The sequence below is a fragment of the Embiotoca jacksoni genome, unplaced genomic scaffold, assembly GCF_022577435.1.
Source record: "Embiotoca jacksoni isolate LCO1_2020_lvr unplaced genomic scaffold, fEmbJac1.0.p SCAF_10, whole genome shotgun sequence".
Lineage (NCBI taxonomy): Eukaryota > Metazoa > Chordata > Actinopteri > Embiotocidae > Embiotoca > Embiotoca jacksoni.
The window spans coordinates 14885249-14910866 of NW_027185230.1; the positions used below are offsets into that span (position 1 = coordinate 14885249).

The following is a 25618-nucleotide window of genomic DNA, read 5'->3' on the forward strand; positions in this document are numbered from 1 at the left end:
ATATGAACTCTGGGAGGCTGTAGTGTGTATTAGTGACATTTGGTTTAATAAACCATTTCTCCAAAAAAAAAAAAGAGATGAATTTCCCAGGTCAATAATTGTTCGTTGCAGTTCGCTATTTTTTTCATCAACTTCGTATTTAATGATGTTTCACAGTACAGTGCGTCAGCGTAAAATTAAGATGGTTTAAAATGTACTTCAAAATCAAAACGTATTGTCATGACTGTGAACAGGGTCAATCTAGGTCAATAGTTTATTTTGAAAGGTCTCACCGGATGTCCTACTCGTTATTACGTCCGTCTTGACACCGGTGCCGTGTGGCCCGTCGAGCCCAATCTCTTGATAGGAGTGTTCCCACCGGCGGACAGTCGCTGCAGCCCTCTGGCTCGGATATTTTCCGTTTTCTGGATCTATACGTCACAGATAAATTCCGGGATGCCTTCAAATGTCCAAGGTAATAAATAACACGGCGGCGGGGAGCCTGGTCCCCTTTCCCGGGGGTTCAGCTTCATGTCTGCCGCCAGCTGAAGCTTAAGAGTCTCCACAATAGAGCATCAGAGGCCGACCGACGAAGCGAAGCCTGTATCGATATTAACGAGCTGTTTATTCCAATAAACACATTTTCCTTCTTGCAGGTGGGAAAGCCTTCGGGCTGTTAAAGGAGCAGCAAAGGCAAAAACTGGAAGAAGTAAACAAGGTATGCGTGTTCCCTTTATTTGAAACGAGCGTCTCCGACGGCACTTCACGGGAATTTGAATTTAATGAGCTCGCGTACACTTGACTTGGCATTGGCCTTGTTTTGTTTTTTTTTCTCTTTTTAGCTCCCAGGATTCGTGGCATTCAGGTTTATCTGTCTCAGTGGCGCTGTGAATAATTAATTACCCCCCAAATTCCGTCCACACACAAGAGGAGAGCTCACCGTAAATGCATGTTATTGATTTCCCACCCTCCCCTCGCAGTCCAGTGGCACTTGTTGAATGGCTGCATGCTGTCACACATTTCTGTGCGTAATTCCCTCTGACCCGATCAGATCGATCTGCTCATCGCTTGGTAGGAAGCATTTCAAGCGTGTTTTTTTTGTTGTTGTTTCGTTTTTGTGGCTGCTCCGATGGGAAACAGGTGTTTTGAACATAACACGAGGGCCCTTGTGTTGTCTGTTAACTGCAGTGCAGATTAACTAGACGGCTTGTATAATCTCTTTTTTTTCCCTCCTTTATTTTTGGCTGGCCGCCTGTCATCAGATCACTTCAGCGGCCACATGGAGAGCAGGTCGCGGCAGGAGGGAGCGCCTGTGACATTTATGTCCACGACACTCGCCTGTTCCCTTTTATCCACAGCTTTCATATTCTTCATTTGCTCCCGAGAGAAATGACCCCTGCTTCCTAAACGGCTAGATCTAAAAATAACAGCTGTGCTGTGATTAAATCCAGTTGTTTTTTTTTTGTACTGTGACATCCATTTCATCCCATTGTATTAACATGGGTGCGTTTGCATTAGTGGAATCTGTTGTGATGAAACTTCAAATCCGAGCAGTATTATTGATGTGGGGGTTATTCAGATGGGAAAATGCTGATACAATGAGTCAAACAATCAAGACATTAAACTGGGAGTGATCGTGGTGGATGTATTACGTTATTTCATTACACCAAAGCCATCCGATTCCTCTGACATTGGCCAATCACAAGTATATTGTATCGGTGTATAAAGTTGGTCTTGATGAAAACTTTTTTTTTTAATGCAGAAAAAGATGCCTGTGGCACATTGTTATAGTTGTGTTTTTTTTTTTAAATAGTCATTATGATTATTTAATGCCTGAGGAAGTTCGCTGTTTCATTGCACTGATGTCAGTGTGGACTGCAAACTGTGAAATATCCCGCTTCCATCTCCCAAGTGTCAAAAGTGTTTAATAAACACATTTGATGGATCACTTACAAAAACCTGTGTTTATATACGTACATACTTCATGTACAGTGAAGTGTACAGTGTTATGTATGAATACTTGTCGATTTATCGGCAGACCCCCCAAAAAAAATCCAGAAGTCTCTCGCACATTACAAACGAATGGGCCAAACTAATTGAGAAATGATTTGATGAAGAAAATCTTTGTTCATTTCGGCCCTAAAATGCTCATCTGAATCTCATATTTAAACCTGCGTAGTGTGAAACTTCTAGATTTCCTGCCTTGAACTGCTGCCGCTGCACTTGTTTCAACTGTGACTTTGGAAGGACGTCCCTTCGTGGGAGCTGCGGGAGTGATTCAGCACCGCTGAGTCAGTCGTGCCTGATAAACATCCAGTTGTGGTGTTGATCCTCTTCACCCTTAATTACAGGCTTGACAGACAGATAGAGGCCATCGCAGGGAACAACCTGGGTCTCTCTCTCCGGCTTCTCTCTCCTTTCTGTGAAGATGGAAGTCGACTCCCACATGGCATATTGCATCATTATAAATTAATTAGAGGAGCTCCCCTCAGGCTCCTTCGTACCCCTGTGAGGTGTCCCAATTAATGCACACGGTGATAAGTAATGACAATCCAGGGAGAAGAACATTTTAAGATTGTGAGTCATCACTCTCAAGTTGACATTTTTTGACAGGACACAGTCAGATTAACGTGCTTAATGTTGTCATCTGTGTGTGGGCTTTTTCTGCTGCGTGTTCTTCTCTAGAAATGGACTCAGAGTCCAGTTTCATCAAAGCTGGTAAAACTCTCTGATCAGTTTCCGTTGACCCGTCTCTCCTCCTCCTCCTCCTTCTCAGGAATACATGGAGGACCAGAAATACAGGGATGAAGACGACCTGGCCGAAAAATTGGAAGGTTTTAAAAGTAAGCAAATCCAGTCTTTCCCTCCCTTGTGTCGTTTGTGTGGTTGACTTTTTTTGAGAGTAAAGTTCTTTTTGTTTTCTTGGCTTTTGTTTTATCCGCTGCCTTTGTTTATTGGTTAGTAGGCTAAACACACACACACACACACACACACACACACACACACACACACACACACACACACACACACACAGGCCCCTATTTTTGCCCTATATTGTTTTTCTCCGCGGGACAGACTGACTGCAGTGATTTTCTAAAAGATTTGCAAGGCCAAGTCCTCATGGCCTGGGAGGAATGTGCTGGGGCGTTCCTCTGCTTGTTGTTACAATATTCAGAACTTTGCTGGGTAAACTCGTAGCTCCTGGGAACACAAAGAACATCGCTACTTCCTAATTACGGAAATCAAACTGCCCGATTTTCCCAAAGAACTCCTCCCCCGTTCCTTAAATATTACATGCGTATGCATTTCATACAGGAAAAGTATTCTGTTTTGTTTTTTTTCATTTTGTTGTATTTTAGAGTAATTTATGGCTGTTTATTCTCATAAGGGGGCTTAAGTCTTGAAATGAGAAATATGCATCTGGTGTCCTACTTACATTACTGGCTTGCTGGAGGAAATGGAGCAGTAATATAAACAGAAAGAGGACCCGACACCCAGGTCCTGGGAGGTTTGCTCTTTTCCACAGTGTCCCAGTGACCCAGAGGTCAGCGTCTTAACATTGCTTTTAACGACCAACCGAATCACGTCAGTGCAACGCATGACCAAGTAAATTCTTAAACATATAGCTTTAAGGTTAGGACGCCTATCACATGTTAAACACTGTTATTCCCCTGCCTTTCCTCCACATTTCCTGTCTGTCTCGACTGCTCCTGTCTAAGAAAGTTCAAATGCTCTCAAAAATAAACTCATATTTTTGCTCATAAAGACCGCAGCAAGTATTTTCTCAATCAATTTTTGATAATTGGATGAATTTAAATTTGACAATATGTTTTGGGTGAATTAGAAACTTATAGTAAACTTTATAGTTATTAGTAGGTAGTGGTGTGGATGAATAACTGCACCAAAACCTACTGGAAGGTGTCCTGCAGCGTTTTATAGTGTAGTGAATTTCCCTGAAATAAGGATCCTCCACAAACAACAGAAATGATAACGTGTTCAGAAAATGTATTTATGCTACATTGCGGAACAGGAAAGCACAATTTTGTTCTGCTGCTTATCTTTTCGATAAATATTTGTAGTTGTCGGATCACGAGTGAAACAAACTAACAGAGTGGAGCGCCTCTTTTCGAGTTAGCTGAATTCTTGTGTTACCACCAGATTTTATTTAGATGTTATCTGCCAGCGATGATGACTTGTTGTTTTGTTGCCACTTGTTTTGTTCTTTTCGTTCCTCCCAAGTGGGAGATATTGTTGCTCTTCTATTATGATATCTTCGAGTTTGATGACATGAATGGTTTCTCCCACTCCGCTGCTTGCAGTTACACGCTCCGTCATCATCATCCTCCCACTCCCCGCCTCCTCTTTGTCATCGGGACCATCTGAGCCTCAGTCACGTTAGGAAAATTTGAAGAGAGCGAAAAGTGTGACAAAAGTCCAGATGAATTCATTTGTTAAACTGTTATTATTTCCTCTTTGTCATTCTTCTGCTTGGTAGATAATTATGCTGCAACTTTTGGAAATGCCAAGTTATGCCGCGGGGTTTCACATCGAGTGCTGCTTTCTTGTAACCTGTATTTGTTTACATTTTGGCAGATTAACACCAGCGAAATTCTGCTGAGCCCAAGGTGTCTCACAACTTTCGGTGAATTCCTTCGATAACAAGAAAAGTTGTGGAGTTACAAGGGACTTTTTTTTTTTTTTTCCCTGTGATTTCTCAGCTGCGTCAGCTATGCTACGCCAAACCTCTCCAATCAATATCCATGATGAAACCCGAAAGACATCAGTTCTCTTCAAAAAAAAAATTGCAATTTCCTGTGTGTGTGGAAAGCTTGGCGGGAGAGAGCACATTAGTTTACGATTTCAAAGTCTGCGAATATGGAATTTTTACTTATGTTAGTGTTAAATTAGTGTTGATATCACAATCAAGTGTAATGGTTGAACAAAAAAAAAGGAGGTAATTACAGTCAAATGTGTTCGTTCTTTTTGTTGCTGTTTGTATGTCCCCGAGACAATGTGCAGCTCACCATATCTGTCATATTGCAAGTTTGAAACCTTTGCAGATTATAATTTTCCAATGTTTGCTCAGTGTCGTGGCGTTTTATAACTTCATAGGAGTACAATGGTTATTGGTTTTTTTTTATTATTCGTCAGTCTCAAATAGACAAATAGGAAGGAGAAGGGAAATCACGTTGTTTTTGGAAGGAGCCGAAGCCTGTATTGAGGCTCTTAATCTGCCCTGAAGGGTCAGTGTCTTTTAAAGGGATGGGAAAATTCTTTGTTTATCTGCAGGTCAAAGTGGCAGAGGAAGTCAGTTAAGTCATCACCCAATTCAGCTTTTTTTATTTTATCAGCAAGTTTTTTTTCCTTGTCCAAATGGAAAACCCCTGAAATGACAGCTGCCTAAGTGGTTCGTAGACAAACGCACAAACGAACAACTTAAATCAAAACTCCATCGCAGACCTCTGTATGAATGTCAAAGAAAAACAGAAAGAAACACAATAAAAGTTGAGGCTTTGATGCCACTGTCATTTTGTCACATCAGTCGCTGAAGGAATCGGAGTCAGAAGGAAATGACGAAGACACGAGTTTTGTCCACTTGAGCCATTTTCTGTGGCCGCAGATGATCAACATGCTGCACTACAACAAGTGGACTTGAAAAGTCCTCTGTGTTTGTGTGTGTGTGTGTGTGTGTGTGTGTGTGTGTGTGGAGGAGGCGGCGGCCCAGTCCTCAGAGTTTACAAACAGGGTTGGCATTGTCCTGTCCCACTCCTCATGGGTTCACACAGTTCCCTCTTTCTCTTACACACACACACACACACACACACACACACACACACACACACACAGAGCTCCCATTGTGGGACAGAAATAGCAAGTGTAATCTGACTAAAGTGCTGCTTTGGACGAAAGGAGAATGGGCAGATTTTTAGGGAGAAGCGGGAAAATGTCTGGTTTTGCTGCTGCATAGTCGCAGTTATGTTAACAATGTGCATTTATAATTAAATACAAATGCAGTGGTTGATATTTACTATTTAATCGCAAAACTGTGTGTGGTTTTAAAACTACCTTGAATTGATTTGATACTACAAGTAATCATCTGGACTATTCTAGTACAAATATTAAACTGTGTCTCAGCATTCTATAGTTGGACATAAAGTTGACTTATTAATGTGAAAGCTTTACGTTTTAGCTCAAGTTTTACCAGACCGCCAACACATTTGCTGATAAACACGTAGTTATGCGGTGAGTAATTGATTCACTTTCTTACCAAGAGTCAGATGAGAATCGAGCTGCAAGGATTCCACTATTCATCGATAAAGTGACGAAAAATGAATCTGACTGCAACTATTTTGACAAACAATTAATGGTCAAAGTTTTTCAAAAGGAAAACTGCTGCCAATTCCTGGTCCCAGCATCCCGAATGTGAGGATTTTGATACTTTTATTTGTCGTGATAGTAAACTGAAAACCTTTTTTGATATTTTATAGACGGAGTGATTGAGAAAATAATTGTCATACTAATCCATTATGGACAAAATAATTAGTTGCAGTAGTTTTGAAGTAACTTGATACCCTTTCCATGTCTGTCCGTTACACATGGTTTATTGTTTACCTTCAGACAGAGCCAAGCTAGCTGGTTAGCTTGACGCTAAACTGGCAGCTTAAAAGTTTTCTCACTCGAGCTTTATTTATTTCTTCCCTTGGCGAGAGAGAAAATATGTGTATCTGCCAAAATTTAGGGACCAATTTTTAATGCTAAGTGACTTCCTGCGTGTACTGTACATTGCTCTTTGCTAATAAAAGACAAATAACATTTGGTGTCGACAAAAAAGTCGGATGTAAAAGCACCGACATAGTATAATGTTTTTAAAATGTCTTTAAATGACTTTAATGATCGCTTGCTTCTGGCAACCGTCTTTAGTTTGTGTGCGTGTTGCCAAGCTAGAAGGATCAGATTTAATTCGAGCGAGTGCTCCTGAAAGGGAAAATCTCTGCAGCCGAGCTTCACAAATTTTTCAGCCCAAACGTCTTTGTTCTCCTTCCTGAATGCTGTTTGAACTCCGAGTACTCCTTTTTTAACTTCCTGACCCTTTGTCCTTAATCTGCCTTCGCACGTCAACTCCACTCAGCCACACTTCGCCTGCCTCCCACCCTCAGCCACGCTAAAAAAAAAACACACTCCCAGAAACCCACCTGTCGTGATCAGCTGTTTGCGTCTCTCCCTTTTTGCCCGGTCGGCTGTCGGCAGAGAGTGCGAGACAGTGAGATCACTGGACAGTGTGTGCGTTAACTGTTGTGCCGACATGTGAGATGGTGCTTGTAAAAATGTTGTTCGGGGTGGGAGGGTTGTTGTGGTGATGTGTGAGGTGAGGGTGAATTCATCACTGTTCGTAATAGTCTCCTGTGTGTGTTTTGTTCTGCAGATAAATATGCTGAGTTTGACCTGAATGACCAAGGAGAGATCGGTGAGTAATTAGCAGCTCTAAAACACCAGCTGCACCCCACATAACAACTGTCAGCCGACCCGTCAGCGCTGTCGACATGAGGGAGCAGTAATTAATACTGTGTGTGTATTGTCTGGTCACTGTGAGCACCGGGCTCCAGCAGGCTCATGTGTCCTGTACGTAAAACGAAAATGAAAAAGTACACCCGTGTGAAAGCCCTTCAGTTCATGAGGCAAAGTGTCGGACAGAAGGTACAGTATATAGTCCGTCTGTCCTAAAAAAAAAACATGTATATCGGCGACATATCTTTAATATGGTACTAAACTCAGATGCCACCGTGGTCAACGTTTGAAATATTTCAACACTTAATTTTTGGATTTCCATGAAATTTGGTAAATTTTTCGCAGATGTCTAATTAAATAACGGGGGGGGGGGGGGGGGGGGGGGAATTATACGACTAAAATCACAATATATTAACTAACCATACAACAGAAGATGAACTTCCGTGGCCTCCAACATTTCTGGAAACATTCACAAACACGTCACAACTCATGAACTCTAAACTTTTTGAAAATTTCCAGGTCAGTGAATACCACAAGAGGGGGGATGATCATATGGACATAATAAACATGACCCTGTTTGAAGTCAGCAAAAATAAGATGGAAAACAGGACCCAGGTGTACAATATTCAGAGTTTTCTTTTACTAATGTTGTTTTAAGATTTTTTTTTTTCTTCTGAAGGTTATTTTAGTCATTTACTTCCAATAACTCGAGACTCATACATGAGACAGATTAAAAATAAAGAGTAGTCAACGCCGTGGCATTTACATTTTTAATCCCAAGTATAGGCCATGGTCCCAACACTCTAGAGCCTTTATTTCCCATAATGCAATTGAAAAGCATCTTTCATTAGAGCATCCCCTGCTCCTAAATGCTCCACCATATAAAGCAGGTTTTTAAAACAATTCTGATGACATCATCAGAATTGGACATCAGTCAGCTGTCTCCAGTGCCAACGCACACATTACACTCCTTTTTTTTTTTTTTCAGAGGCTGACTAGCGCTCCTAATAATGAATAGACTGAACTTTGAACTGGTGGAGTGCCTCATCCAAATGTTGTTGAAATGAAATGAGAAAGACAGACTCAAACTTGGATACGTATACAAAAAAGCTGATCGTGGATGTGATTGTCGACTCCACCTTGTCTCAGATCTGATGGGTCTGAAGCGGATGATGGAGAAGCTCGGGGTGCCCAAGACCCACTTGGAGTTGAAAAAGATGATCATGGAGGTGACGGGCGGCAGCAGCAGCAACACTATCGACTACAGGGACTTTGTCAAGATGATGCTGGGCAAGCGCTCGGCGGTGCTCAAACTGTAAGTACACCGCTGTGTGTGACGTTGTCTATCACATGCAGCGTATCTGCAGACTGTCTGCAAAAAAGCACCTGCCGCTTCATTGTGTGTGTTCATGTGTCTCCGAGGGAGGACGTGCGTGTCGTGTGCTGCGTCAGCCAGTTGGGTAGCGATAATGCATTTGGTAGTTAATCGCCTTGGCAACAAAACCTATCTATGTAGCCTATCCATAGTCAACTCATCCTTGCCTTTAGCTGGGATCATGTGCTTAGGTAACTAATAATAGGCTTATTAGTCACTGACGGTCACGTAGTGCAACCGAATACATTGAAATTCTGTCAAGAAAATTGTCATTTCACACTAGAAATTATGTCTTTTTGAATGTATTGATTATAGTTTTTCTGTGTTCTCTGGTGGCTGTGGTGATATATTCCTGTCCGTGTTAAATTGGGTTAGTGTAGCCGGTGTAAGCCTTTTAAAGCAGCCCTGCACTGGGTCAGCATGCAGAAGCCAGAGCCCGCATGGTTGCTGCTGCTGCTGCTGCATATCAGCTCTGCAGGACTAAGCTGGCTGGACCCCTCACTGGACAAATCTCATAATCCCAACAACACCAAGCACAGGAAATGTATAACTTTTCAAAAAGTGTATCCTGTAATCCCACAGCTGCTATTTATACATACGTCACTCCCTCCCGGCATGTCATGTCCAGTCGGTCACTTATTACTTGCGGCACTCTAGGGAGATTAATATTGGTATTATTTTCACCTAGAGAAAGGCACGTCAGTCATCATATTTTATTTTGGACATAGTGAGTGTTTAAAGAGAAGGTAAAATCTCATTCGTTTTACTACACAGATTTGGTATCAGTATTTTGATTTTGCGACGTACATGTAATATGTTGCGATGTACATGTAATATGTTGCGACGTACATGTGATATGTTGCTTCTTCTGATGAAAAGTTAGTAATTGTCGTCTGTGAATTTGTCTGCATACAGAGAGCATCTCCGTGGTTTTTCTTATCTGTAACTGGCAGCTTCCTGGACCTGCTGATAGCAGCGAAGGCCCACAACGCCTCTGATTTCTGCGGCTGATTTCTGTCTGCGAGGGGAGCGAGAAGTCCAGGAAAACAAAACTGCTTTAGAATGGTGCCATTCAAAGCATTTGGCAGCAAAACAATTGATTTAGTTGCAATTAGAGGAAAAATGATTGAGGTCAGGCTGCACAATTGGGCTCAGTCAGCATTAGAAGCAATACCCCCAAGTACAAAAGGACTCACAGTCGTTGTGGTGTGTTTGACCAAGATTTGGAATGACAGGCGAGGCAGACGGTGAGCGATCTTGACACGAAATCTGTTGGTGGTTTGAGGCTTTACACGAAGCAAAATTCAGCTTTTTTTCAGTGATACTCTGGTTATGCTGCACGGCCTTTGTGCAGCCAGTCAGTAACTCATTTATTTTCAAAAACAGGACATCTATCGGATTGATCTTTGAATCAACGGTGGTTAATTGATGAATATCAGTGGTGACCTGACATGCAGCACTGGGGGGCAGAGGCGGTATCAATAAGTGAGTGAGAGCGGTTGCCAGAGAGATTGGCCGGAGTCGCTGAGTGCCGGTTTCCTCGTCGGGATCATTGCTCCTTATGGGCTTAGTGGAGCTTTGCAGAGTTCTCCAAAAAAGGAAATTAAAGACAGGCATTCGCTCTGAATAGCTCCTGTCAGCTCACTCACTCTGCCTTTAACCGCTGTTCCCCTCATTCCCTCTGCGGTTTCCCTTCATTCTTTTCCTTTCACTTAGTGCACCGCCACTTCATACCATGACTGTAAGTGTGGCTCTACTTACCCTCCGATTTTTCTTTACCTTTTTCTTTCACCTCTTTTACAACCTTTTATTTACCTTCTGTCTCCCTAATTTAAATTTAGATAGATATTTTACTGACTTCATGCCTCTCTCCATGGTGCTGAAGGCACGAAGCCAATTCTCTTTGTGTCTATTTGTATCTGTTTCATTTCACTTGAAAAAAAAATGTGATTAATTAGTTTTGTACTAGTTTCTGACTTTCAGGATGTTGCTGCTTTTCTTTGTCCCATGACAGTGAATTGATAATTTTTTGGGCCGTATAAAACCAGCTAATTTAGGACTTCAACTTGGCTTATATAGGATATAGTCATTGGTGACGTCAACCAGTGCTACTACTGCAGGCGTATTACATCACACCAAAGCAACCGTGAAGTTTGCCCTCGTTATTAAACCGGAATCAATTTAACAACTCACTAATGCAGCCCCAGAAATCACCCCGAACTCTGCACCTGCCACAAAACAAATCCAGAAAATATCTGAGCAAGGATCTACACAACCACCTAGCAACCACCTTAGCAACACCTCAGTTTAAAATGATTTGAATCGCAAAGGGATGAGATGCAGATGAGAATGTGAATTATGTAGAATATTATGTTTCACTTTTTCACCACTTCCTGACTCCTCTCTCTCTCTCTCTCTCTCTCTCTCTCTCTCTCTCTCTCTCTCTCTCTCTCTCGCCACAGAGTTTTAATTTTCGAAGACAAAGCCAACAGCTCTCCCTGCAAGCCCGACGGACCCCCTCCGAAGCGGGACATCGCTAGCCTGCCTTAAGTGTCGATGTCGGCTTCCAGACCTGCTCGCAGAGCAGAGGGACCATCAGCGGTTGCGTGGACTAACATGTGGAGTGTCGTGTTAATGTGACACCAGTGGTCGGGGATGTTATGTTGTGACGTGTGCGAGGTTTCTGTTATTTGGAAGACTTGAGCCCAAAACTCACTAAATGATGTTTGACTGTGAATATTTGTATTCTTCTTAATTATTATTATTATTTTTTTTTTTCCTTAATTAAAATGTAGCAGTGATAGTTTTACATGTAATCAGCTTGATAAGTCAAATTTTTGTAGTGTGTGTTTTGTGGTTAAATTTTAAGGGAAGACTCAAAGAATTCACCACAGGGTTGCTCTTCCCTCCGTGTTGATCTGTTTCCTTTCTGGGACGCTTTCAGTGTAATGACGTGAGAGTACAACGCTTTTGAAGAAGCACAAGGAAAAGAAACAGTTTGTGTGCGTACGTGCGTGTGCGTGCGTGTGTGTGTGTGTTTTTGTGTCTTTTTTTTTGCACTGTCCTCAGTGGTCCTGCATGGTTTCCTGTCGGGCTAATCTTGGTCAACGTCTCGCTTTAGATCAGGTGCCAGAGATTACAGGCCATTTCCTCTGCGTCTTTGAGGCGAAATACTGATCTGGAATCAGTAACTAATGTTATCATGGCCACGTCATGATCTCTTTGAGTGTACCGCTATGCGTTTTGAATAATCACTCGCGCTCGTTAAGAAAAAGATCATGTTGACCGTGGTGTTTTCAGTTTCAGTACGTAGCTTGAAGAAACGGCTAGTTTGACTCCCGTTTTCGATCTGTGAGGTCAAAGCGCCGGTTCATTTTGGAAGGAGTGTGATTTACAAGCCCACAAGCAGAACAAATGTACATAATATGCTACACACAGTTCAATCATCGTCTTTCCAAGTGCCTCAACATGCAGATACTGTAGAGCTTCAGCGCGCAGTTTGAAGTAGGAGGAAGTACACACAAGTGTTCCGTTCAAGCAGTCCTATTACCTTATTAATTCATGAAAAAAAACAGGAAATAATGTACTTTTAGTATTTAGTAAGATAGTTTTAATGATGTTTGTTGATTTCTATTGATATGTTTTGTTTTTGTTATTGGTTTCCACAATATTCCGAGTGAGTGACAGTCACTATTTTTAAATGTAGTTTGTATGTTTTCCCTTTCCTAACCATTATTTTATATGCCACTGCAAGCATTTAATCTGGGTGATTTCTCTCTTCGTCTTGGACTCATTTTCTCTCCCTGTATTGTTTGATCGGTCGGCCATCTTTTTTTTTTTTTTTTTGTCGTCCTATCAGTTCTGTAATTTGTGCCTCTGTCTTTGTCTCCAGTGTAAAAATTGTTCCTCTCACTAACTATTTACTGTGAAATTGGTACTTCTACACATGACAAGTTTTATTCAATTTTGTTTGTTTTTAGTTTTGAGTCTGGTAGGTATTTTAAGCGTTTTAGTGTTGTAAAGATGCACATTGTTTGCAGACACCAAAGGAATTAAAAATTATTCTTAACACTGCCCTGTTAAGTTTGAAGTTGTTCCCTGTTTAATGGAGATCTCGCTTTAAACGAGTGAACACTTTGAGTTCAGGTGAAAAGTGATGGCGTACTTTGCCTGGAGAGAGATTGGATGCGGTAATCTTCTTCCCTGTATGTCTCGCTCTGCAGTAGAATAAAAGCTGAGTGGCCTCGAACATACAAAGCGCTCCATAGTCGTAAAGATCGACTTCGATTTAAAACCCCCTTGTGTTGTGAAAGATCACATTGCGACACATCTTTGGCTGTTGGTGCTAACAAATGCATAAAGATTGTGCATTAGTTTGGCGAACCCGAATCTCCGTGTTGCATCATCCTGTACAATGTGTGTGATTCTTTGACCGTCACTACTTGTTAAGTCACTTTCACTGTAATAATGCTTTCATTCCATGTTTTTATTTCTCACTTGCTTTTCATATTGTTTAATGTACATGCGTGCATACATACACTTGAGCAATAAAAATGTTTTCATGAAAAAGTAAAAAGCTGCCATTGCAAACTCCCCTTCCCCCCCACACATACACACACGCACTTTACATGGGTTTTTATTGTGTCTCGCATGCTGTGTGCTGTGGAAGGGCAGTTTGTGTTGCTTCAGGTTTGGGAGAGCAGCTGCCTGGGTGTGGAAACAGTACAGAGGATGATAGGCAATACTTTAACAAGCATGCAAACAGGCGGACCCAGTGGGATTATAATAAGCACCTCTGTAATTAAAATGATAACCAGTGTTGCGTGTAATGAACTGCCAGGAGCTTATGTAGGCAGCGTGCAGGCAGAAGAATTGGCCACTGCCGGGATTCTCATGGAAGAATGAATAAGACGTCGTGCTAATGACGGTGACACTGACCCCCGGGGTCCGCTTCAGGTCCACTTTTATCTTCTGTGTTTTCAGCAGTGAACAATACATCGTGCACCTTTTGTTGCTTTTAAATTTTTTCAGACCTCAAATTGAAAGTGTTTCAGCACTGATTGTTAAAGTGTGCCACACTCAAGCTTCTCTCAGTACTGCTCCTCCCTGTCACTGTCTCACACTGTTTTTTTCTGCATGTCAAAGAGTCTGTGTGCTTCATCATATTTGTCGTTTGTGCTGCGATTTAATTGCTAGTTATTCCTGAATTTCTGCTAGCAATGAGCAAGTTGTAAGATCTTGTGCTGGTGGTAATTAATGCTTCTCTTTAATGGAAATCGTGAATGTTACGCTGCAGTCTTAAGGCTGGGCATCATCCATGATCACCCTCCTTATCAGGATCACTTCTCTTGCATAGACATTGCCATCTAGTGGACACTCAAAGCCAAGGCATGAGTGGGATATTTGCTAACAAGGAACTTACAACTAATTTTTGAAAAAGTGACCTTTTATCCGTTTGGATTTATTAATCAAGATCCTCTTTAAACGTGACACCATCTACAAAGTGGTGATATGAAAGATCAAAAATTGCCAACATCCAGCTTGATATGTGGGGCTTCGTTAAAATCCTCATCAGTAGACAAATATAATTATAATCTCAGGAAGAGCAGCAGTTCATGTCATGGGAGTATAAATGAGTCCCATATCTGAACCTGTGCTCAATCTGCTCCTCATGATGTTACATTTTAATATAGGAAAAGTGAAAGCAAATCATATTTTGATACGCCTCTTTAATTGATTTATCTTTGTTGTGTAGACAAAACAATATTCAGTTTGTTTTAAAGATTTGCAGTGATTTAGCATTAATACATGACATGAAGATGGTGCAGTGGTTCAGCAGACTGTGACTAATTAAACAGTCATAGAAATACACTTAACTTTGGTTTGTAGTCCTGTATTGAAAATTACACATTCAACCTTTTCGAGACTTGCAGGTAGTTTGGTTAGTTTTGCATAAACGCTCAAAACTTGCCTGCCCTCTCTTTTCATGTTTTGAACAAACACTTTCATTTGAGATTAATGTTTACTCTTTGTCTTGTGTGGTTGGTGCGTGCGGGGGCCTTAAATCATCACATGTACAAATCCAAAGTCCACTTGAGCCACCTTGGTGTCAATCATTGGACATATAGAGAGTAATAAATATAGTTATAAATGCAAATGAAAACTACCAAACTGTTTATGCCATGGAGGAGGGAGTGTCCTGTTTCGCAAGAGGCTGTCACAGTCATTTGGATATTATTTGAACCCACAGGTCTGAACTGTTACACTCCTGACCTTTGACCTACTTTCTACAATAAATGAAAAAAATGATTATAAAAACAAAACCAGAAACCAAAAAAGGATTTGATGCAGTACCTATGCAATGAGTTTGAATGCTCAAACCTAGAATTACCTGTCTGCAAGCCTCTCTTCTCATTTTAAGCAGCCTGTTCTGTCACAGGTAATAACGAAGACCAAGACTGAAATGCAGCCACCAGGTGTCGCCACTGAGACATGAGCTGAAAAAAATGTGAAAAAGAAGACTTCACATCAGTCCTCACACATGACCAGATTAATCCAAATCTATTACAAATCTGTCCCCAACTGTAGATGACAACTAGTTCTCTACAGCTGAAGAGGTGACTTGATTATTTGGCAACAAATTTGATTGAAAAGGAATCATATAAGACTTTAATATCTGTGACATTATATCCCGAATTTGATGGGTTTTGACTGTTGGTCAGATAAAAACAAACATTTTCCACCATTTTATACACTTCAATTACTATTCTGAAATACATTTTCAGATTTATTGATAATGAAAAAACTGTTGAAGGTGGCCTTACAGTATTTCAATTAATAATTAATACAAGTTTACCTGAGGTTTTCTGTGTTTTAATAACTTGAAAAACCAAATTTGATTTTTAAAAAAACAAAACAACTTCAATGAACAAGAAAGTGCCAAAAGATGGATGAGGGAAGAGTTCTCTGAGTATTTGCAGTTGATCAAATTAGGTAGACCTGACTGATCTTTTAGGGCTCCTGTGTTGTTTGTTTTGCTTGGTTGGTAATCCAGCTTCATCCTTAAACGTTCATTTAAAAAATGAAAGCAGAAACAGAGCTAAACTTTGTACTGAAGATTATCTTGTGTTCTAAAATGAAGAAAACAGTGTATGAAACTTTCATTTTAATGAAACCAGCATTCACACACGCAAACATACACAAAGTGACACTGACAAGGACTGTTGCTACCAGCTGTTAGTTCCTACCAGGCGTCTCGAGGGAGTCGTGGCAACTGTTCACCAGGCTATTCTTTCTTTATTAATCACTTGCTGAATGACTGACTGAAACCTGTATTTGTTCAGTCTGTACTTTAGGTTATGCTTTGTTCTTGAAAAAAAAGTCTCCAAAGTTATGTAAGTCATCCTTCAAGGTTCATTATGCCGTTTTTTTGGTTTTTTTTGTTATGATACGAGGAGTCCTTTGCAGGATTTATCACAATGCATTCACAGATTTGGTCATGCATTACTGTCAGTGGGCAATTCTGGTTGATGTTCAGTTCATTGTTATTCAGTGTGTGTCTGTGAGGATGCACTCTTAGGACTCTTTACTGTGTCTTGAGAATCAAGGAAGTCTTTTCTTTTCCGATTTTTGTTTTAAATCTTTTTTGTGCCTGTTTGTATCAGAGAGATAGTGAGCTAACTGCAAACATGCCAATAACAGAAATCTCTCAAGCTGGATAGTTTTTGTAGACAACAGACAGCAGTACAACTGAGTCGAGTAGCTCGCTTTCACAAAGCTTTAATCAAAGGATGCACAAATTTGTAGTTTTTTGTTGTTGTTGTTGTTGTTTATTTACTTTTATCTTTAAGCGTTTTGATTGTTTGTTGTTATTTTGAGTTTTGATTTTGTTTCCAGCAAAAAAAACAAACAAAAAAACAGCCTGGTTTCATTACAATAAAAATAGAACCCACCACAGCTGCCATAGTACTTTAAAAACACCACATTTGTCGCTCGTACCTATATTCAAAGCGCTGTGTTTATCTTTCTCTTTGAATAAATAACATTACAGTTGTTTATGTTTGGTGCTGAAATCTCCTTCCACTTCTCACGTTTCATTAATTATCACACGGATGCCCAATGCACAGTTTGTTTGTTTTCCCCCCTCTATTCACAACTACAAGAGAAAAGTTGCAACTATGATTAGTACCCCGAAAGCTGCGATTTCCTATTTTTCCTAGGAGCGTTTGAAAGCGGCAGCCTTTTACGTCGCCTACGATTTTGACGAATCGCGCGAGAAGCCGGGGCGCCTCCCCTCCCTCCCCTCCCCACCTCCTCCTCCTCCTCCTCCTCCTCCGTGCGCGCAAGCGGAGCCGCCGCCACTGTCGACGCGCACCGAGCGGAGTCCGGGTCCATCTCCGCCCGCAGACAGCTTGAACCCCGCAAGCAAGGCCACTGCGGGAAGATGGCGACGGAAAAAACGAAACATGAAGGAAGAGTTAAGATCGGACACTACATCCTCGGAGACACGCTCGGAGTGGGGACGTTTGGGAAGGTTAAAGGTACGCGCGGCTTTTTTTTTTATTATTTTTTTTTATTTTTTTTTATTTGTGTCTCGGCCGTTTCTGCCAAACGGAAAGATGGTGGCGGTGGGGAGCTTCTTTTTTTTTTTTTTTTTTTTTTTATTATTTTAGCTTAGCTGCTAATTTAGCCTGCTAGGAAAGCTAACTCGCAAAATCCGAACTTGTGCGCGTTTTTTTTTTTTGAGGGGATGTTTTAGCCGCAGTTGTCAGCGACGACAACACGAGGCGAGTTGTTTTTGTTGTTGTTGTTTTTTTTTTCCAAGAGCGTTAGTTTATATTTGTTCGTGAGTATAGGAGTTGGCGTCGGTCGCCTTTGCGAGCCAACAAGTCGCTTGTCAAGACGAGACACCGGGAAGTAAAAAAAACCCGTCTCCGCTGCTGTCAGCGCGAGCTGAGGACCAAATGAATTAGGAGCTTTCGTGTCGTTTTATTATTATTATTATTATTATTATTATTATTATTATTATTATTATTATTAATAATTTTTTTTTTTTTTTGGAACATAATGAAAGAAAGTTTTGTAGCTTGGCGTTACATTTGGTGTTAGCTTCCTTTTCTTAAAAAAATTTAAAAAAAAAAAAGTAGTGTTTGACATCCTATTGAAGAACTGTCTCGTAGTAGTGGGACAAACCGAGTAAGACGCCTAATGCTGTCGGTCCACGGGGAGGGACACCTGTGTCAATATGCTGCTTGACTTGTATCAACACGTTTTGCACTAAAATCCCTATTACAATCCCCAAAACGTGTGTATTTGCTCTGATTCATCTTGTAGTTCCTTTTATTTTATTTTTTATTTTTTTTGCAGTGTAGGGAAATTAAGCAGTATTTGGGGGGAGGCAACTTTTCTCCACATTGTTTTTTTTTTAATTTTTAAATACAATATTTTGGGGGCACTTTGTGTACATTTTAACGTGGGAATAAAAAGCTTACCATGACTGTTGCAAGGAAAAAGAGTGCACTTGTCCTAGTGTAGAGATTATATAATCTAAATATGAGGGAAAAGCAGGAGGCAATTTTAACTTTATGCTTTTATATAGTACGTAGTAGCCTTCTCGTATGTAAAATGCATAACTTAATGGCAAAATTGCCTGATCTCTACCTGGTTATCGTAGCGTGAACAGCAGCACTGCATGTGTGAGTGTGTGTTAAGAGACGGAAATCCAAATTTAATCACATGATGGTTTAATGTAGGATTAGAATACTTTGCTTGTCAGTGTAATTGAATATTCACATCTTCATATCTTATATATATATATTTTTTTTTTATTTACCCCTCAGGCAGTTTTCAGGGCATATGCCCTTTGCCACTCTTAATGTCCCACGCTGGCTAGAAACATCTGAACAAGCCCAAATATACCCAAATGAAGTGACCCAACCACTCCCTTTTCAAAACAACACAGTCAGAAGAACCACTAGCTCTGTTTACAGTCAGTTAATTCCCCGTGAGTCATCTCTCTGCACTCACTTTTTAGTTGTGAGGGAAAGGGCTGGAGTAGTTGCTCTGTGATTATGGCCCTGATTACTGAAGACTTAACGGTTCACTACCGAAACAATTGGTAAATCAAAAGCAGCTGCACTAACTCCCATGTGCAAATGTCCCGTCTTCCCACCATCTATTCAGATATCATCATATTTTTTTTTTTTCTCGGTGTGGAAGCTTTGTTCTGATATATGTTTTTGTTATGTTTATATACTTTGTCCTGACTGGCGCTGTTGCATAGCGCTCTTGTTATGAAATCTGTACAGCTTCAGTTATGATTGTTTTAACTCCAACTGTAGGATTCCCTCGTTGTCTTTCGGTACATCTCAGAAACCTCTGTTGTTGCTACACCGTTTCGAAACGGACTAACTAAACCACATCCTCAACACAAGAAGATATTTGTTGTATCAAGTTAATTGTTTGCCTTGAGGAAGTTACAGCCACGTATCTCGGTCTTAAACCAATAATTCCTGTCTTACAGTCGGCAAGCGGTTGCTAATAGTGACTCTGTATTGCCGCTAATCTCTATAGAGCGTGTTATTATGCTTTAGTTTATTGTTTTGGTTGTCTTGCCTGCAACTTTACTTCTGCAAAAAGCCACGATAAGCCCCCGGCACGCTGTATCTCTCGCACCAAATGTCCCTAAATGACTAATTCAGGGGCTTTAAAGGACCAGATAATTCCCTCTGCATCGGGTGTGGAGTTTGAAACGGAGCTGAAAGGACTGTGAATATTGGACTTGCATTCATCTTGTGCTGCTGCATGACTCTAAATAAATGATACGGTTGGTCTGTGTTTGCTCTGTTTTAAAGAAGCAGCTGTTTGCCAACAGGTTCGCCAAATCACATTTATAATAATATTTATACAAAGTATAATTATAATACTACTTGGTCAAAGTTTTGTTTGCACTGCCTTTTAGTAAAAGTAAACAGTGAAAGCAGTCTTAAAATGACGGTTTCTCTTAATTCCTGTAAAACTATTTTTATACATGTGGTTTCTCCTTATTGTTGCAGTAGTTTTGTATTATTCTATAATATTTGCTGCTATAATTGTAGTGTTTTTCATCGTTTAAATGCCTGTGGTTTGTAACTGGTATTACCCGTGCACTCTCATTCTGTTTATCCTGCAGTGGGCCAACACGAGCTTACCAAGCACCAAGTGGCAGTGAAGATCCTGAACAGGCAGAAGATCCGCAGCTTGGACGTGGTGGGAAAGATTCGCCGCGAGATCCAGAACCTCAAGCTATTTAGGCACCCTCACATAATTAAACTGTAAGTCCTAGATTACATCCTGCTCACTGCTCCATAATCCCCCCGCCGCCACATTAATGCCACCCACTGAGCTATTTCTAGCCTTTAATGGTGTTTTAGAATACAGCCATCTAGGACGATATCAGTCTGACCCAGTCTCCTCTCCCATCAGGTTTTGGTGCAGTATTTCCTGTTTTGTTTATCCCCACTTTTGTACTTTTACTTCATTGCACAATAGTGTATTATCAGTCTTTATCAAGGCTTGCTGTGTGACCTCTTCTTCTAAAATTAGTACTCACCAAATGTGCATTTACTTTGTAATGTCATGGGTCTATAGGGCAGTTTTATTTGAGCAGAAAGGAACAGTCACTTCTAATCCCAGTTTATTATGTTGTCAACGCTAACAACATCTGCATAAAATGAAGCAAATAAATGAGTAACTGACATTCTGAACGAGTCATTGTTTAACGTTTCTGTCTGAGCGGACGTGACACTAATCAGGTCAATTCAGTAAGCTACTGCTGCTTTAGCACACAGGTGCATCAAGAAGTGATGGTGACTACTTCTCGGCTGAAGCAAACACTTTCATCTAGTAGTACGCACAATGCCATCAAGGTACACTGTTGATGAAAGAGGCGCCGATCTACAAATATTATTAGAAAGTTGCCGGGGGAGCTCCCTGCCAGACATGTGGACGGCCAAAGGACCAAGGCCACAGTTGCAGGGTTTATTAAACTGACTGGGGGGGGTGACTAACGGCCTGAAATACCAGTTCCATGTCATGCGTGCACAAGAATGTAAACTGCGTGCATATTTGAGAGAGCCCATCTTTGACAGGGTGCACAAACCACTGGAGGCAAAGTGCATCACACCGCCTGCCCAGTCTGAATAATAACAAATGGAGCAATGTGACCGTAAAACCGCTCCATTTATCCCACAGGAGAGTTTGTAGCAATTGTGACACATCACATGGACAGTGGGTCAACATCTGCTGAACTTTTAAGACACGTTTGTTCCTGTGGACTGTACCACAATCATTATGGCCTTTACCCTTAGACTGGGTAAAAGTTGTTTTATCCGTCCAGCCGTCCTCAGCATGCGTCTCCCTCTCTCTAGGATTGGCAGGTATATTATGATATGGGACTTTATGATTGGTGCCACTAATGGACTGGAAGGATAGGCAGAAAAACAAGAAGACGGTTTAAAGTTACCAAATCTAATTTGAAATGCTGTTTCCATATTAGGTTTCTTTAGTACGTATGAGCAGCAGTGTGGGCAGCCCAGTGGTGCAGTGGTTAGCGTTGTTGCCTCACAGCAAAAAGGTTCCGGGTTCGAATCCGGTCCTGGCCCTTTCTGTGCGGAGTTTGCATGTTCTCCCTGTGCTTGCGTGGGTTCTCTCCGGGTGCTCCGGCTTCCTCCCAACATCCAAAAACATGCACCTCCCCAGCTCCTCCTGCCCACATGCCCAAGTGTCCTTGAGCAAGACACTGAACCCTAAATTGCTCCCGATGGTGTACCATCAGTATGTTGTAAGTTACTTTGGATAAAAGCGTCAGCGAAATGAAATGTTCCACATAACACAGCTGTATTTGAGTGTAGCCTCAGTTAATGGCACACATTCCTATTTTTCCTTGCGTAAAGGATGAAATAATGACTTTTCACTTTCTGTGTTGTCTCTGAAAACTAACATGACTTTGACTTTGTGTTCATCCCTGCAGGTATCAGGTTATTAGCACCCCGACAGACATCTTCATGGTGATGGAGTACGTCTCAGGAGGAGAGCTCTTCGACTACATCTGCAAAAATGGAAAGGTAATACACTGTAATACTGGAAGCAGACTTGTATATTGATGTGCCCCATTCGCTGACGCTAAATATTTTATCATTAGTGAGATAACCAGGACAGAGAGAAGTATCATGGGCTTGTTGTAACTGTCAGCACGCGGCGGAGATACACGAACGTTTTTAACCACAAATCAACAGTGGCTGGAAAATAGATCCAAACACTGCTTAGTCAGCAGGGATGTGCTAACTGACTCACAGAGAAGATCACACCTAAAGGATCATTTCTGCTCTGACAGTTGGATGAGAAGGAGAGCCGCCGACTGTTCCAGCAGATTATTTCAGCAGTCGACTACTGCCACAGGCACATGGTGGTGCACCGCGACCTCAAGCCTGAAAATGTGCTGCTTGACGCACACATGAACGCCAAGATTGCAGACTTCGGTAAGTATCGTTCAGTCGTCAACATAGGCCTGTTGACACGGCGCATTTCTTAAACATGGTACTTATGGACACAAAGGTAAAAGTTTTTGACAACTCGCAGCACAATGTTGTTATGTGCTGATCCCAGTTTTGTGTCCCGTGAGCATGAGGACACGCGTCCGTGCACGAAAGCAGCAACGGCTCGGAAAACGTAGCCGCGTGTCAACAAAAGCGGGGGACGACGAAAACTTGATTGCGAGTAAACACGAACATAAACAATCCAGATTTCAGGACGGTGATACATTTTAAGCCTGGAGGGATGTACACAGCAAACCGCGGTTAGGAAACGCTGAATGTAAATGTGCTAATCTTGCGAAGCACAAACGCAAACCTCGTTTTCAAAGGCAGACTTTCACCTCGAGTGACTCAGGCGATGTGCCGAATGGTGTTGCGTCTTATCTTAAGCCGGTCTACCTTCACTCGTTTTTTTTTCCACATTATTTGGCCTCTTTAAATATATTTGTGTTCTGCTGCTTCTCTGTGACTCATTTTCACTTTGCTGGGAGGCTGAGCTCGAGCTGCAGCGACTGCAGGAGCAGAATTTACAGGATATTAGGGGAACGATATTAATTCCACTTAATAATTTAGCTAACACGGACTACAACACTCCATCTTCACCTGCATGGCACCTTGTTCTAAGATTAATCACACTGACGCCGGCGGGATGAGATAAGAGCATTTTGAGACATGGTGTATGACAGGTAAAAGCTTAGGTAAGAGACTTTTAGTTGAACCTGGAACCAAAGTAGGAGCAGCTTTAAAATCCCAATCCAAAGGGCAAGTGGCATCAAAACATGTTTTTGTGCAGTAAGTACATCATATTTTTTTTATTCCACGGGCACTTAAAATCCTCGTGTATGCTTTATCACATTATCAAATGCTCTTCAGGTTTGTCAAACATGATGTCAGACGGCGAGTTCCTGAGGACAAGTTGCGGTTCTCCAAACTATGCTGCTCCCGAGGTCATCTCAGGAAGGTAAATGTTCTCGTTATTGGTTTATTTTTTTGGTGATCAGATGCTGAGATTCCAACAGAATTCTGTAACCATTCTCCCATTATGATGACGATCCCTTCACGATCGTGTCTTTTTACCCATCCTCAGGTTATATGCTGGTCCAGAGGTGGATATCTGGAGCAGCGGGGTCATTCTCTACGCCTTGTTGTGCGGCACGCTGCCCTTCGACGACGACCACGTGCCAACGCTCTTTAAGAAGATCTGCGACGGGATCTTTTTCACCCCGCAGTATCTGAACCCTTCGGTCATAAGCCTCCTTAAACACATGCTGCAGGTGGACCCAATGAAAAGAGCCACCATCAAAGAGATCCGGTAAACAACCATCTCATCCTTCTCGTCCAGGCTGTGAATCAAGATTATCTTTGGGATGACAATACCTGTTTAACTACCAAAATAATTCCCCCCCCCCCTACAGAGAGGACGAGTGGTTCAAACAAGACTTACCCAAGTACTTGTTCCCCGAGGACCCCTCCTACAGCAACAACATGATCGACGACGAGGCCCTGAAGGAGGTTTGCGAGAAGTTTGAGTGCACAGAGGAGGAAGTCCTGGCCTGCATATACAGTCGCAACCATCAGGATCCGCTGGCCGTGGCCTACCACCTCATCATTGACAATCGTCGCATCATGAACGAAGCCAAGGATTTCTACCTGGCGTCCAGCCCTCCCGACTCTTTCCTCGACGACCAGCTCCTGACGTCGTCCGGTGCGGCCGTGGCCGGCATTATTAAGCCCCACCCCGAGCGCGTCCCCTTTCTGGTGGCGGAGACTCCGCCCAGGCCTCGCCACACGCTTGATGAACTGAACCCCCAGAAGTCCAAGCACCAAGGCGTTCGAAGGGCCAAGTGGCACCTGGGAATCCGCAGTCAGAGTCGACCCAACGATATCATGTCGGAAGTGTGCCGTGCCATGAAACAGCTGGATTACGAGTGGAAGGTGAGGAAGAGGGTTACGTGACATGAAAACTGGGATGATGCGTGACAATTTGTCGGCAGCCAAATACAGCTGTCATTTTCATACCTCCTCCAGGTTGTGAATCCGTATTATCTACGCGTGAGAAGGAAGAATCCTATTACCGGGATGCAAACCAAGATGAGCCTTCAACTGTATCAGGTGGACAGTAGAACCTACCTCCTTGATTTCCGTAGCATAGACGGTAAGTTTACCCTCCGTTTGATGTGCAGAACTGGGTTGTAAAGCAATCTTAGAAATGCTCAGATTTATGAAGCTGGATAAACGCAAAGCAGCACACGAGCCCAACAAAGTTTTGTTTTTTTTCCACAAATGGAAAAGACAAAGTTATCATTCCGTAGTGTCCCGAGGGCTCGGCTACCAACCTGCTAGCATTGCAATAGCAGCCGGCTTGCTGACAAACCTGTCGGCGGCAGTGTCAGTTGTCGTTTATTTAAATGCGGCGTTTCCTTGTTGAGGGATAAATGTTTCACTGTGACAGCCATGTCGGCCGCGAGGAGGATCACGTTATTGACTCCGAACAAAGGATTGTTCCAACTTTTACTTGAATTATCTAGGACTCAATCCCGACCTCAATATAACGTCTCGTGTCGTGTTTTTCAGACGATATGTTGGAGACGAAGTCTGGAACGGCTACCCCTCTCCGCTCCGGGTCTGTGGGCAACTACCGCACTACTCTTAAGAACGATGTGGACGGGGCGGACGTCGCAGCTCCGTCCAGCACCGTTCCCCTCACCAAGGCTCCGGAAGGCTCCCTAGCGTCATCGTTGACCTCATCCATCGACTCTACGGGAGGCGGGGACAACACGACGGTCCCCCGACCGGGAAGCCACACCATCGAGTTCTTTGAGATGTGTGCAAATCTTATTAAACTACTTGCACGATAGCTTGCAAAACAATCGCTAGCCTTTTTTTTTTTTTCCCTCTCCGAGTGTCTTCATAGCAATAAGCATGCAACCGATCGATTCATGGCTTGGTTCGTCCCGGCTGAGGATGAAGGGATTGTTCCATGGCACTGATGCAGGTTGGCGTTCCCTAAGCTGAAGGGGATGCACACCGAGCTGACCGGGGACGTAAGGGGTTATTGGGAAAGACGAATGACCAGCTACTTAATTAGCTGGGACAGAACAACAGTTAGGAGGAGGAGGTGTGTGTGTGGGGGGGGGGGGGGGGGGGGGGGGTTTACAATTTCCGGATCAATTTAATAGCAAAATGT

General features: G+C 42.2%; 2 protein-coding genes across 3 annotated transcripts; both read left to right on the forward strand.

Annotated features, from left to right (window-relative positions):
- Window positions 1–315: 315 nt before the first annotated feature.
- aif1l (allograft inflammatory factor 1-like) lies at window positions 316–12931 on the forward strand. 2 transcript variants are annotated; one of them, XM_069168772.1, is made up of 6 exons: window positions 316–454; window positions 636–697; window positions 2756–2822; window positions 7403–7444; window positions 8635–8800; window positions 11323–12931. In XM_069168772.1, exons 1-6 carry the CDS (start codon window positions 436–438, stop codon window positions 11408–11410), a joined length of 444 nt encoding a protein of 147 aa, XP_069024873.1. In that variant the 5' UTR covers window positions 316–435; the 3' UTR covers window positions 11411–12931. The 2 variants fall into 2 exon arrangements, with proteins under 2 accessions (XP_069024873.1, XP_069024883.1); XM_069168782.1 differs by lacking the exons at window positions 316–454; window positions 636–697 and adding an exon at window positions 830–920.
- Window positions 12932–17224: 4293 nt separating this feature from the next.
- Window positions 17225–25303, forward strand: prkaa1 (protein kinase, AMP-activated, alpha 1 catalytic subunit). The gene is made up of 9 exons (XM_069168796.1): window positions 17225–17400; window positions 20031–20172; window positions 21870–21963; window positions 22233–22377; window positions 23305–23392; window positions 23519–23743; window positions 23847–24366; window positions 24460–24586; window positions 25006–25303. Exons 1-9 carry the CDS (start codon window positions 17304–17306, stop codon window positions 25287–25289), a joined length of 1722 nt encoding a protein of 573 aa, XP_069024897.1. The 5' UTR covers window positions 17225–17303; the 3' UTR covers window positions 25290–25303.
- The last annotated feature ends 315 nt before the right edge of the window (window positions 25304–25618 follow it).